This window comes from Cetorhinus maximus, chromosome 15 (genome assembly GCF_964194155.1).
Source record: "Cetorhinus maximus chromosome 15, sCetMax3.hap1.1, whole genome shotgun sequence".
NCBI classification, from domain to species: Eukaryota; Metazoa; Chordata; class Chondrichthyes; order Lamniformes; family Cetorhinidae; genus Cetorhinus; species Cetorhinus maximus.
The window spans coordinates 97907032-97921669 of NC_135893.1; the positions used below are offsets into that span (position 1 = coordinate 97907032).

General features: G+C 41.7%; 1 protein-coding gene across 1 annotated transcript in view; it reads left to right on the forward strand.

Annotated features, from left to right (window-relative positions):
• The window catches only part of nubp1 (nucleotide binding protein 1 (MinD homolog, E. coli)), a 57780-nt gene that overhangs the window by 23924 nt on the left and 19218 nt on the right, over positions 1-14638 (forward strand). The window contains exon 4 of the mRNA XM_078559028.1: positions 9628-9696. Coding sequence (XP_078415154.1) covers positions 9628-9696 — 69 coding nt within the window. The remainder of the gene's footprint in view (positions 1-9627; positions 9697-14638) is intronic.

A 14638-nucleotide genomic window follows, 5' to 3' on the forward strand; every position in this document is an offset into this window, starting at 1 on the left:
TGGCTAGTCAATTTGCCAACATAGAGTACATAGTTACATAATTGAGAGCACATAGTTACAGAAATACCTTTTATCAGGTTGTTGGGACAGGGTATCTGTTAACTGAGTCGGCACATTGTCCAGTTCTTCCTTCTGGAATCTGTGGACTTGTACAGAAGTCACGACAATACCATCCCTGTAACATTATCCAGATGCAGTAAACCCAACCCCCAAAAATATAGAGAGAGATGGCAATGTAAAAAGACACAGGATATTTTTTCGATTACAGTGAAAAGGCCATTGCAAAGCTTATTTGAATCTTAGTCAGAAACGTTCACATTCTCAAACACGATAGAGGTTCTTTGCTGTGCTAAGGGTTAGTTAACCAATTAGGAAATAAATTCCGATGCCTGAGGCACTCCCCTGTTCACACTTGGAAATTGGGATGGTAAAAATGCCCATTGCCTGACACCCAGCACTAATTTTTCAGGTTTTGCTTTGAGGGAGAAGAAATTGAGTTGGCAACGAAATAATGGAATTATTTCTGCAGAAACTCTGTCAAGTAATAAATCTCAATCAGAATGATGCTGATATTTGATATTTGTACATCTGTGGCATGTGAAGCAGTCATTTAGGGGAGAGCTGCTTTTTTTTCTTAGTTTCGCGCTGTTGAGGTCACAAAATTACAACATATGTCAAGTACTGTGAAGGGAAAACAGTAACATCACTGAAACATTCTGCACTCTGCATCAGTATGGCTCTGTTTTGTCATCAAAATGTACATCAAGCTTCAGAATTTTAATAATGATTTGCCTTATGTGTTTTAAATGGAACTTGCAACCTGCAACTGTGATACTAGGATACGTAACACAAACTTTAACAGAAGAGAGATAGGCATTGACGTTTAGGGAGTGAATTCCAGAGCCCAGGGTCCAAGCAACTAAGGGCTGCACAAAGGACTGGAATTGAAGGAGCCAGAAATCTTGGCAGTTTGGAGGGCTGAAGGAGGTTACAGATAGGGAGGGGTGAAGCAAACTGGTATCTAACATTGCAATTATTAACTCTGAAAAAGAGTTATATGGACTCGAAACATTAATTCTGGGAAACATTTTCCCTCCGTTGGGGTGGGGGGGGGGATGTGCAGGAGCGGGTGCGGGCAGGCGCGCCTCCGATCGGCGCCCCCAATTGGGGGTGCGCCACCATTTAAGTGGGTGGGCCAATTTAGGCCCTCCCAGCATGACGTCTGCTATGCGCTCCTTGTGCGGGCGTGGGGGGATTCCCTCAGCCAGGAGTGCGCTCTTTCGTGCATGCCCGGGAAAGAGCACATTGATCTCCCTGAGGCTAAGTGCAGCTTCAGGGAGATCACCTCGGAATTAAAACTTGTGACAAACGTTTAAACATTTGTCTTAAATGAGTTGGGACATGTCCATCGCTTTAACTCCAACCTTTATTAAATATTTAAAAACCCTCATGAAACCTCATTCCGCCCGTGGATGAGACTGTTTTCTTATCTTAAGTCTGCCAGGCCTCCCAGCCTGCCTGCCAATCTTAAGGTTGGACGGGCAGCCCTGTCAATGACCTAAACTGTTTTATTAATGGCCTCAATAGGCTGTTGACAGGTCGGCGGGCGCACAGCTGACTTGGCTGCACCTCCGCCGACCTGAAAATGGAAGTGACGCAGGGTGACGTCGGGAGTTCCGCCCGATGACATCCCGCGTCATTTTAAGTGTCGGCAAGCAGGCCCCACCCCCCCGCTCGCCGACCGGAAGATCCTCCCCTCTGTTTCTCTCTCCACAGATGCTGTCAGACCTGCTGAGCTTTTCCAGCATTTTCTGTTTTTATTGCAATTATTAGGCAGACTCATTCATGGATAGAAATAATGCTGGATATTATCATGCATATATTAAATATAACTTGATTTCTGTACAGTTTTTTAAGGGATCACTATAACTGTATGAAAAAGCAGCTAAACTCTGTTTCAAATCAGTTGCTTTGTGTGTGCAACACTGAGTAAAACAAGTTACTTTATCAAACTCTGGTATGTGTGCTTGAGCAGTCAGTACATCTCAAAATGACCTTTGATATTTTCTGAGGAGGAAGTGTATTTTTTGATGCGTTAACCTTGAATAATGCTTGGTTTTGTACTGCACTATGTGAAGCAGTGTCAGGTTACAACATGGGCGTTTGTGTGGGATCATCACTGTTAAAGATGATGGCATGTAAATCATACTATCCTACTGCATGTCAGTTCACAGTATGAGTCATTAAGGCATAGAAGGAAGCCATTTGGCCCATCAAGTCTGTGGGCTCTCTGTAGAGCAATCCAGTCAGTCCCATTTCCCTGTCCTATCCTGTGGCCCTGTAAATTTATTTCCCTCAAGTGCCCTTCCAATTTCCTTTTGAAATTATCATCTCAGTTTCCACCACCCTCGATTGCAGCAAGTTCCAGGTCATTACCACTCGCTGAATATAAAACTTTTTCCTCACATCCCTGCTTTATCTATTGACCAAAATCTTAAACCTGTGTTCCCTCGTTTTGTACAATCGTCTAATGTGTACAACTTTTCTTTGTCAATCCTATCTAAAACTGTCATAATCGTGTACACCTTTATTAAATCTTCCCTCAGCCTCCCTTGCTTCAAAGAGAACAATCCCAGCTTCTCCAACTTAACCTTGTAGTTAAAAACTCCCATCGCTGGAACCATTCTGGAAAATCTCCTCTGCAGCCCCTCAAGGACTTCACATCCTTCCAAATGTGTGGTGACCAGACTAGATGCAATACTCTAGTTGTGGCCTAACCAGAGCTTTATAAAAAAAATTAGCATAACATCTCTGCATTTGTATTCAATATCTCTATGAAGCCCAAGATCCCATATGCTTTGCTAACTACTCTCTCAGTACGCCCTGCCACCTTCAAAAATTTATAAAGCCATTAGAAATTGTGCTTACCGTATCTCTCATTTCCAGAGAGAAACTGTGTATAACACACACAATCTTCTATCCCAATTGTGTTTTCATTTTATCTCTTTCCTTTCCAAGATCCTCAAATGTGTCACGTTTCAATTCCATTCTCATCTCTTCCAAAACTCCAGTTGTCTTTGGCCCTACACTTAGCTGCAAGGCTCCTCTAGGCAAAGTTATAAATGACACCTTTGTAACTGTGGCACATTATGTCTTCTCACTATTTCTGCAATGCTCACTACAGTTGACCACGGCATCCTCCTTTAAAATGTCTCTTGTGTTGCTGTGCGACTGCCCTTGCATGATTCCATTCTCAGCTATGCAAATAAAGCTAAAGCATCTCCAAGCAATGGTTCTTTTTCCCTCCACCAATGATCTATCCTCAATCCCCTTTTCCTGGGCAATATTATTAGCATTATGAAGTTAGCTTTCATACAAACATTGACGATACACAGCTCTACCCTCACCTCTTTCCTAATTCTTATGCAGGCAGTTACCTGCTCCAATATCAATTCCTGAACGAGTCCTGATTTTCTCCACTAACATCAGAAAGACCAAAACTATCACTTTCAGCCTGCCAAAAAAGGATGAACGGACTGAGTAACTTTTTGGAAAAAGTAGGCCAGAGGGTTGATCTAATAGCTTTAAAATAGTGAAATGTTTTGATGGACTGGATAAAGAGAGATTGTTTCCACTTGTGGGGGTGAGGAAAACTAGAGGCCATCAACATAAGGTAGTTAACAAGAAACCAAATAGGGAATTCAGAAGAAATTTCTTTATCTGGAGAGTGGTGAGAATAAGGAACCTGCTACCACAGGGAGTGGTTGAGGCAGATGGTATGGATATATTTCAGAGAGAGCTGAATAAACACATGAGGAAATTAATGGTTATGCTGATAGAGGAAGGATGGGAGGAGGCTCAAGTGGATCATAAACACCAGCATGGACTGAAAAACCTGTTTCTCTGTTGTATGGTCAATGTCGTGTGCAACATACTTAGCAAATTAAATATATTGACATTACACTAATAGTAATAGACAGTGATGTTACCAGTTTGTATTTGGTCATTATAGATCTCTTGTTGGCTGTAACAGTGAATGTTTTTTTGTGCCAGTCAAACCCTTGTAGAAGTTGTGCATCCAGTTTAGCTTTTAAGAAGAGGGATTGGTCTTGACTTTGTTGTTTATAAACCATAGGAAGGCTTAAACGGAAAAGGTTAAGTGTACTTTAAGTAAAATTCTCACACAGGTTTGAAATGTAAAAGCCAAAACGTCTGATTCAAGTATCATTAAGGGAAATAAAACCAGAAAATAATGTTACCTGCTTATGACACTGGCAAATGGACCTCAGGGTGCTACTTTCTTCCTAGAACCTTAACGGCTGGTGAATCTGAGTCCAAGTTCTGATTATAGCATTGTAGCCACAATCATTCAATTTTTTGATTTATTATTTTGTTTTTTGCCTTAATATCTGGAAATGTGAACAGATTTCTGCTGGAGGCTCACGCTCCATCCCTGTCATCTCTTACAGTTTGAAACCGTGACGGCTGACATAAATAAAAAGCTGCTCTCGCACCAAAACAAATATTGACCGGTACACTGAATGGATAGTCGGCATGTCAGCTAACTGCAAAAATCCTTTCTTTAAACTTGTCCTAAGGACTGACTTTGTTTAAATAGCGATCCAGAAATTCAAACAAAGCGACAGGAAGCCCTGTGGATTTTCAAAGCTTTTCAGACACACGTATATCTGTTGAAAGAACCTGCTGTAGAAATGAAATGCAACACAGCGACAGCAGCAGGTACCTGCCCAAGCACGTATTTACAAATGTACTGGCTTGGATCTCACGCCAACATTTCTCATACTTCACTGATCAAGCTTCTTTTGCGATTGTTACAGATTTGAGGAAAAATGATGGGGTGGGTTTCCGGGGAAAAGGATCCAGCCCGTTCCGAGTAATGGGCTGTATTTACATTGTGTTTGAAGAAGCTAAATCTCCAGCTTCTGTCCCCATCCAAGAAACTTCCCTCTAGGTGCTCGAAGAGGAAATTGAGCCTTATGTTTCAGAAAGCACTGCAGAGAGCTACTTACACAGGAGATATATTGTGTGGAATGGTGGGTGTTTTATGAGGAATGCACCGGGTAACGCGAACCATATGAATCAGCTGTTTATAACACGAGTTCTCCTCTCCCTGGCCACGTAATCCTTACAGTCAGGAAGATAGGTTGGGTGCCAATGACCCCTGATCAATTGCATGAAGAGTGAATCTGTTGGGGCTGTCATTCAGTTAACCCCCCCCCACCCCCCCCGAATTGTATGTGGAAGCTCCCTGTTGTATCTAGTTGACAGCAGAAATTTAGAAGAATATTAATACTTGCAGCGAAAGAAAGATGGAACTTGCAGTGATATAATGCCGTTCATGACTTTGGGGCAACCCTTAATGCTTTTACAGCCAATTAAATAATTTTGAAGTGTAGTCACTGTGGCAGTGCCACCATTTATCCTCCACGTCCACTCTAACCCAGTAGGTTCCAAAATGTCTTGTGTTTGGTTTTTTTTTGTTATTCATTCATGGTATGTGGGCATTGCTGGCTAGGGCAGCATTTATTGCCCCTCCCTAATTGCCCTTGAGAAGGTGGTGGTGAGCCACTTTCTTGAACCGCTGCAGTCCATGTGGTGTAGGTACACCCACAGTGCTGTTAGGGAGGGAGTTCCAGGATTTCAAACCCGCGACAGTGAAGAAACGGCCGATATATTTCCAAGTCAGGCTCATGAGTGGCTTGGAAGGGAACTTTCAGGTAGTGGTGTTCCCATGTATCTGCTGCCTTCGTCCTTCTAGATGTTAGTGGTCGTGGGAGGCGATGGCGTAGTGGTATTGTCGCTGAACTAGTAATCCAGAGACCCAGGGTAATGCTCAGGGGACCTGGGTTCGAATCCTGCCATGGCAGATGGAATTTGAATTCAGTAAAAAAAAAATCTGGAATTAAAAGTCTAATGATGACCATGAAACCATTGCCAATTGCCGTAAAAACCCATCTCGTTCACTAATGTCCTTTAGGGGAGGAAACCTGCTGTCCTCACCTGGTCTGGCCTACATGTGACTCCAGATCTACAGCAATGTGGTTGACAAAAGCAATTAGGGAATGGGCAATAAATGCTAGTCTAGCTGGCTAGCCAGCGACGCCCACATCCCATGAATGAATAAAAACAACATTTGGAAGGTGTTGTCTAAGGAGCCTTGGTGAGTTCTTGCAGTGTATCTTGTAGATGGTACACACTGCTGCCACTGGAGGGAGTGATTTTTTGTGGATGGGGTGCCAACCAAGTGGGCAGCTTTGTCCTGGATGGTATCGAGCTTCTTGAGTGTTATTGGAGCTGCACTCATCCAGACTAGTGCAGAGTATTCCATCACACTCCTGACTTGTGCCTTGTAGATGGCTTTGGGGAGTTAGGAAGTAAGTTGCTCACCGCAGGATTCCTAATCTCTGACCTGTTGTAGCCACAGTATTGATACGGTTAGTCCAATTCAGTTTCTGGACAATGATAACCCCCATGATTTCGATAGTCGCTTAGTCTAATGGTGTGTGGGTAAATGCCTGACAACTTGAAGAGGAAAATAAATTTCATGCTGTCAGACTAATTGGGATTTGAGTCCATGTCCATAAGATAAAGGATCCCGAATAGATCCACCCCCGGTCACCCAATACTGCAAATTATTAATTTGGAAGGGAGAAAACAAGCCTTGCAATTTAAAGAACATTTATTTTGACCCAGTACTCAGTAAGCTGTCTCATGTCTGCTTTCTTTCTGATAGTGAGCAGGAAATGAACAGATCGTAAATTTCATCATTGCGTCACTGAAGCATTTACTGATGTAGTTTATGGCTTTGTCAGCTGAATAATATCACTATCACTTGACCAGTACAGAAATTTTCTCCTAATAATTACAAATTTAGTGAAGTGATGAACCACTGAAGAAGGAAAAGAGAAGCATTTCTTTAGAAAGTGCTGTCTGTAAAGTTTCCTCCCCCAAACTTCTAAATTGGCATAGATTTTTTCAAAGCAGAATATCTTTCATTGTCTCAAATGGGTGTGACACACCCTTAATTCACTTGTGCTGCCTTTCTGACTGTGGGACTCTTGGTATCATTAAAAGCCACATAAATGGGATTAAGCTGCAGATGGCTCCAGTCAAATCTCTGTTTGTAAGCATTGCGCTCATTCTGTACATTAGTGATTTTTGTGCTAACAAATGTGCTGGAGGAAAGCGGGCTCCTTTTTAATCCACTTCTGGATAGAAGCATTAGCCTGGAAAACATAAACATTAGCAGATGTGGCAGTGGAAATATCTGAAACCAAAACCTTGGGCAGGCTGAACTGCATCACGTCGCATAAACATTTGTGAGTCTTTCTCTTGTGTGCATAGCTCACCCAAGTGCCGAGTCCACGTGCCTGATCCTCACCAATGAACGCTGGTGGGTTGTTCATCCAGCTTGTCCTGGCCTTTGCGTGTACGTGCATAGTTTCCAGCAGGGACCACTAGTTAGTGAGTAAGAGCAGGAACCCTGGCCAATTTCCTAACCCCTGTTCTCTTTCCCCACAGCCCATGGCTAATTCTTTTCAATCCCAACCACTGTCCCAGGCACACCCAGGAGCTTTCCAGGCAGTGATATTCTAAGCTGTGGTGCTCCGTAGTTGTTATCTGACTGTTATTAAGCTACGAGACACGGGAGTCAGCTTCCTATTGGTATTAGGAGGGAGGTGCGCGCTTTCCTTGGTGTGGCCATGTTGAAATTAAGTTTGGAAATATGCATCAATGGTTCCTGTTTTTCACCCCTGAGTTCTGGTGCTGTGATTGATGTGAATCAAGGAAGTAAGAGTAGAGATAAATGGTCTGTACAGTAAAGCATATTTAGTAATCCTGACATTGACTTCCAATATGGGGAATGGTAGCATAGTAGCTATGTTATTGGACTAGCAGTGCAAAGGCCTGGACTAATAGTTCAGAGGCAGGAGTTCAAATCCCACCACAACAACTGGGGAATTTAAATCCAATTAATTACATAAATCAGGAATGTAAAGCTCGTCTCAGTAATGGTGACCATGAAACTATCATCGATTGTCATAGAACAAAACCCATCTGGTTCACTGTTGTCCTTTAGGGAAGGAGATCTGTCATCCTTACCCAGTCTGGCCTACATGTGACCCACAGCAATGTGGTTGACCCTTGCCCTCTGAAATGACCAAGCAAGACACTCGGTTAATGGCAGTTAGGGATGGGCAATAAGTGCTGGCCTTGCCAGTGACACCCACATCCTGTGACTGAAATTGTTAAAAAATCTCCTTTGGGAGGGTTGTTCTAGCAACTTTTCTTTTTAAAGAAATGGGCTTGCTTGGCACATAACTATATAACCGTGAAGAGTTGTTCCCACAGGGATTATATTGTAAACTGGTGCTTTCTGCTAGTGATTGATGCCTAATTTGACAATGACAGAGTTTGTTTGCACAATGTCCTGCGTATAAATATGTGTAAGTGAAAACAAGCCATCTTATGATTCTGGACTCTGAATTCCTGCTTCAAGTTGCTTTAAGTAAAATGTCCTGTGTTGTCCTGAAGTAGCCAGCGCCATCTGCTATACTAAAACAGAATTACCTGGAAAAACTCAGCAGGTCTGGCAGCATCGGCGGAGAAGAAAAGAGTTGACGTTTCGAGTCCTCATGACCCTTTTGAAGGGTCATGAGGACTCGAAACGTCAACTCTTTTCTTCTCCGCCGATGCTGCCGGACCTGCTGAGTTTTTCCAGGTAATTCTGTTTTTGTTTTGGATTTCCAGCATCCACAGTAGTTTTTTGTTTTTACCATCTGCTATACTGTTCCATTGTGACAAAGACTTGGAGACTTCGAACAGAAGGATAGATTTTCTATCATCTTTCACAGTCAGACAAAATGGTGGGAAAATGCACGGAAATCGTTACTGGGTATTGCTTAATCCGACTAAATAACGGCTTGTCCCTGCATTCGACATTTGGGGGAGAAAATCAAGTTTATGCAAACTTCAGTGTAAAATTGCTTATTTTTGAATTTTCTAAGTTCTCAGCAGTACTCCCCATCGACGTGGCTCCAAGTTTACCAGCCAGGAGACAAGCTCGAGGCTTTTACTATGTTCTGTCCATTGGCACAATCAAGAATGGCGACGCTCTGACCTGTGTCCTGCCTGCTCATAATACTCGTACGATGGAGCATCAGTTCCCTGTGGTACTCCCTGTTTAAATAAAAGTGATTCTGATGATAGGTCCACGACTACCAAATTAACTCCGCTGCTCTCTCCACAGATGCAGATTGACCTGCTGAGCGTTTTCAGCAATTTTGTTTTTTGTTTTCAGCATTTGTAGGGTTTCTTTTTGTTGTTGCTATAAACAGACTTTATTCACATTTAATTTTTGTTACAAAATGGAGTGCACCCTCACAAAACTATCCTGTGCTGTATCTTTACGCACAGACACTACTCCAGAAAAGGACAAATGTGGAGAGGAATTTTGCACTGGAGAGGATAAGTGTTAGACCTGTTAACCCTTGTAACATTGTCTCCATGTTCTGTAGTCTTATTTCCGTGTTTGAGTAATGCAATTCTGGAGGCTCCGGTTTGGCAAGTGCATAATTTTCATTCTTTATATTTTTCTGATAACAGGTTGCCCTTCTGGATGTTGACATGTGTGGCCCGTCCATTCCAAAAATAATGGGAGTGGAAGGTGAACAGGTAGGAGTGAAATTTCTCAATTGTGAATAATTGGGCATGCCTAATGAGGGTTGTTTCAAATGGACAGCTTTTTAAAATTGCAGTTGTAGCATGACAAGTGTGTGCTAATTTTGCTTTCACTCACAGGATGTGAACTTCACTGGCAAAGCCTGTATTTATTGCCCTTGAGATAGTTGGTGGTGAGCCATGCTTTTGACAACTGAGTGGCTTGCTAGGCCACTTCAGAGGGCAGTTAAGAGTCAACCACATTGCTGTGGGCCTGGAGTCACGTGTAGGCCTGACCAGGCAAAGGACGGCAAATTTCCTTCCCTAAAGGACATTAGCGAGCCAGATGGGTTTTAATGACAATCGGGTAGTTACACAGTCACCATTATGGGTCTCCGTCTCTTCAGGTATCATGCCCAAAGAGGGTGTAGGCGACCATGGGCTTTCATGTTAATCTTGCTCTGGAGGTGTGGATCATCTTTGTTGGTGGTGCATTCGTCCAGTTTGTGAGACTCTTTTAGATAGATCGTTCCTTGCCTGCCTTGATCTCTATTACCACCCAGCTTTCCTATCATTACAGATACATTTGTTTAGTTAATTAAATTTAAGTTCCCCAGTTGCCATGGTGGGTTCACTAGTCCAGTAACATAATCACCGTGCTACCATTCCGGTAACTTGGTAATTAGCAACTAAATGGGAATATACTTATGAACAATTTTTCTTCTAAGCAGCAGGTTACTGCAATAATAATAGTATTGAGTACAATTGGCCAAGTTAAACCTCAAGTCACATTTCTACCAATCTATTTTTTATTTTCTAAGTAAAGTTCCCAGTCTACTGTAAAAGAGCCTTTGACTGGGCTTAGGTAGGCAGGAAATAAAATGTAGCAAGATGAGTGGTTTGATTGGAATGATTTTGTTGCCTCCAGGGAAGTCCTTTCTTTCATGTGAATTTTTTTTTATCATAGCACATTAAACCAGAACAAGGGCGAAATGGACTGGAACAGCCAGAGAGTCCACTGACTGACTGGAAAAAAAAAAGACTTGCATTTATATAGCCTATTTATATAGGACTCTGCATGACTTCAGAGCTTCCCAAAACACTTTATAGCCAAGTAAATACTTTTGAAGTGTAGTCACTGTTGTAATGTCAGAAATTCCTTCGGTTATTGAGTGACTGGTGAATTCGGTCTCTTAGATTAGCCTTTGGGTTCTTGCTTAAAAAGCAGTCTAGACACGCTTGTGTCCCTTTTGTGCATCTCAGTGCAACGCGTTTTGGATGCTTTTATAAATATCTTCATTAATCTGCAAAGAATCATAGTAGCATTTATGGAGGACACAAAAAATTCTAGAGTTTACACTGTATTGTTATGACCGGTCCCTGGGCGAGGTCCCCCAATTTGTTAACTTCCCAAAAGCGAACCCCAATTCTGTTATGTCTCCGGGTGAGGAAGAATGAGCTAGCTCCCTTTCTTTATTCAACCCCCTCGGTTGGTTGCAACGAGGTTACTTTAAAAAGGATCCCTTCGCCGCCCCCCCCCACAACCTGGTGAATACCTTTTCCCGATCCAAATGTATTTATGTTATAGAAGGAGCCAATTTAACCAGGCTTGCTTGAGTCAAAGAAAGAGCATGTTTATTCGTTACTAAAACCTGAGGAAAAATAACAAAAACACAACAAAAAAAGATTTGCATTTATATAGGACTCTGCATGACTTCAGAGCTTCCCAAAACACTTTATAGCCAAGTAAATACTTTTGAAGTGTAGTCACTGTTGCAATGTCAGAAATTCCTTCGGTTATTCAGTGACTGGTGATCAGAAATAAGGTGAGTCCAAAGCAGAAGTAAAAAAAAAAAAATGAATCAGTCTTTGGCTTGTCCGTGAGGAGTAGATGGCAAAACGTTGCAGCCATTAAGTTGGGTGATTCTGGTAGATCTGACTATGGCAGTTTAGCAGTTGGTTTGAAGATACTTGGTTCTTCAGGTTGGCTGAAGATGCTGTCCTATTTTCTTTTTGATTGTGGCTTTGCTGACTTGCCCCCAGCAACAAAGAGAGAGAGAGGGATAGCCTTTTGCCTACAAGCTGCAGGGATGCCCAGTTAATCACCACCTTCTGTGACTCTCACAGCACACACTAGATCAGGTCGGCAGCTAGCTTTTTAACCCATTTCCTTGTGTATTCCTGGAAGGGAAAAGACAAACATACCTGTCGCTCAGATCATTTTCGTATTGAGATATAATTCAACAGGAGATGGTTTCAGAGGTTTGCTGAGATGTGGCAATCAGTCTCCATTGTCTCCGCAACCACAGGGGATTAAAGTTCAGTCTTTTGCATTTTATCTCTTCCTTTCAAGTGTCTCTGTCTGAATAAGGCCTTGACACCTTTTTAGGTGTGACATTCCATGTTCTGTCTGGACTAGTCGGTCAAGTATAATCCACGTAGTAATTTTCCAGTAACTGGTTACTTGACATTCTCAGCCAGCTTTTGCTCAATTTCTTTGCTTGTATGTCTTTTTAAAAAACACATCTTCCTGAAAAAGTTCAATATACCCATAAGTAAACCAGGGCTGTGATCCACGTCGTGACAATATTGAAATGCCAGAATGGGTACAGTTTGACAGTTAATATCACATCTCCTGGCTTTCATGGATATGCACCAGTGCCTTTTATTTCTGTGCAGAATTCTGGTTGTGCATCTTGTCACAGTGACAGTGATTAGTGCAGTACTGAAATTCTCTCCAGAAGTCTCTTGGCTATATGTATATACATGTATTGGAGCACTGTTTATGTCTTTGCCAATGGAGTGGCTCCCTGTCAAACCCGCAACTTAACCCTACCCATAATCTTTAGCTTTAACTCTTACAGGGATGTTGTCAGAAGTTAAGCAGAGCCGTAGACTACTAATTCAAAATTAATCCAGTTCATTCATTATAAATTAGATCTGTTTACAACGTCATACCAAATTTCATTTTAACTCCTGAATCCGTGTGTTAAGAAGGGATAAATGAATGACTCAATTCTATAATAGGCACATTTTTTTTTTTGTAACCGCTGTTCACTTGCATGGATAAAATTACTGTGAAATGGTGATTCACAGGTGGAAAGTATTGTTATTTTTAGCTTTTCAGGGAATGCATGGAATAATCTGAAAGAAACGTGTCCTTTTGCAACAGGAAACCTTCTTAATTCTTTCTACAGGAAATATCTTGTAGATAGTCAACCAAACAGCATATATGACAACAGCATAGTTCAATATTATTTGAATTCAATTTTGCAAATTTTGTTGGGGCTGATTTCTCTAATGCACACTAAAGATGTTGGGTTTGAGTCTAATTCACCAAGCAGTAAAATGAGCAGAAAGTTCTGAAAGTTATATCTTCAAATAACATTGTTTACATTGGAATATCTTCCTGCAATGTTTACATTTCTCTCCCCTCAGTCCCCACCTCCATTTCCTCATCTCTCCTCCCAATGCATCAGTTCCCTCATTGGCATATGCTACAATTGCTAATAATTGAGTGGCTGTTTTCTATTTGTGAGTCTTGAGCATGATGCCAGCAAATTTTTTTTGCCTGTGGCAGACATTAAAGACAAGACAAACCCTGTTGTTAGCCAGCCTCCTCACACAAACATTTTCAGAAGGGTATTAATAAAAACAGAAAAGGCTGGAAGTACTTGGCAGGTCAGGCAGCATCTGTGGGGGAGAGAAATGGAGTTAACATTTGAGATCAATGACCTTTCATCAGAATTGGGAAAAGTTAGGATTTTAATAGTAGGTTATAAGCGGGGTGGGTGGGGGGGGAAGAAGATCAAAAGGGAAGATCTGTGATAGGGTGGAAGACAGGAAAGATTGAAAGAGTTGGTGGTGCAAGGACAGGGGGAGTGGGAATGGGACACGTAAAGAAACAAAAGATGTGTCAAGAGGAAGTGTAAATGGCAGAATGATGTCCGCAAGATTTTTTTAAAAATGTGAGTAAAACCAAAACCAGCCAAGGGAAAGGAATGGGGTAGAGCTTATGGTCTGAAGTTGTTGAACTCAGTGTTGAGCCAGAAGGCTGTGAAGTGCTTAATTGAAAGATGTTCTTTGAGGTTATGCTGAGTTTCATTGGAACAGTGCAGGAAATCGAGGACAGAGAGATTAGAGTGAGAGCAAGGTAGAGAGTTACAATGGTCCAGTATGCCCCCTCAGGTGAATGTCAAAGATCCCATAGCACTATTTCAAATAAAAGCAGGGAGTTATTCTAATGTTCTGGGCAATAGTTATCTCTCAATCAGTATCATTCTGAAGAAGAGTCATACGACTCGAAACATTAACTCTGCTTCTTTCTCCACAGATGCTGTCAGACCTGCTGAGTTTTTCCAGCATTTTCTGTTTTTATTTCAAATTTCCAGCATCTGCAGTATTTTGCTTTTAACTAAAAAGGTTATCTGGTCATTATCACATTGCTGTTTGTGGGAGCTTCCTGTGCATAAATTGGCTGCCAATTTTCCGACAATATAACGGTAACTACACCTCAAAAAGCACTTTGTTCGTTGTAAAGTGTTTTGGGACATCCTGATTTCCAACCAATTTGTCAGGACAAATAGAATCAAAGTTTCCTTCAGATCTGGTTATAAACCATTCTGCATAAATTTGCTTTAAACATTTTTTTTTCCGTTTCTATTCAGAATAGGTTAATTGGACCAAATTGTCAATAATTTGGTACTGAACTGTCAGTCCCTAAATTCAAGGTAGGGATTGACAGCTCAGCAGCACCATCTGCTGCCCACCAGTAATACTGCAGCAGATCAGAAATGTAAGATGGACTGACAAGGCTTTTCAGAATTTTTGGACCTTAATTCTGTAATTAACTCCCCCATCATATTTTATGAACATATTTTGTGAATATTGCTAATATTTCTGGTCTCTTCTTTTCTATGTCCTATAGACGCTCTTATTAAACACAAGACTATTTACT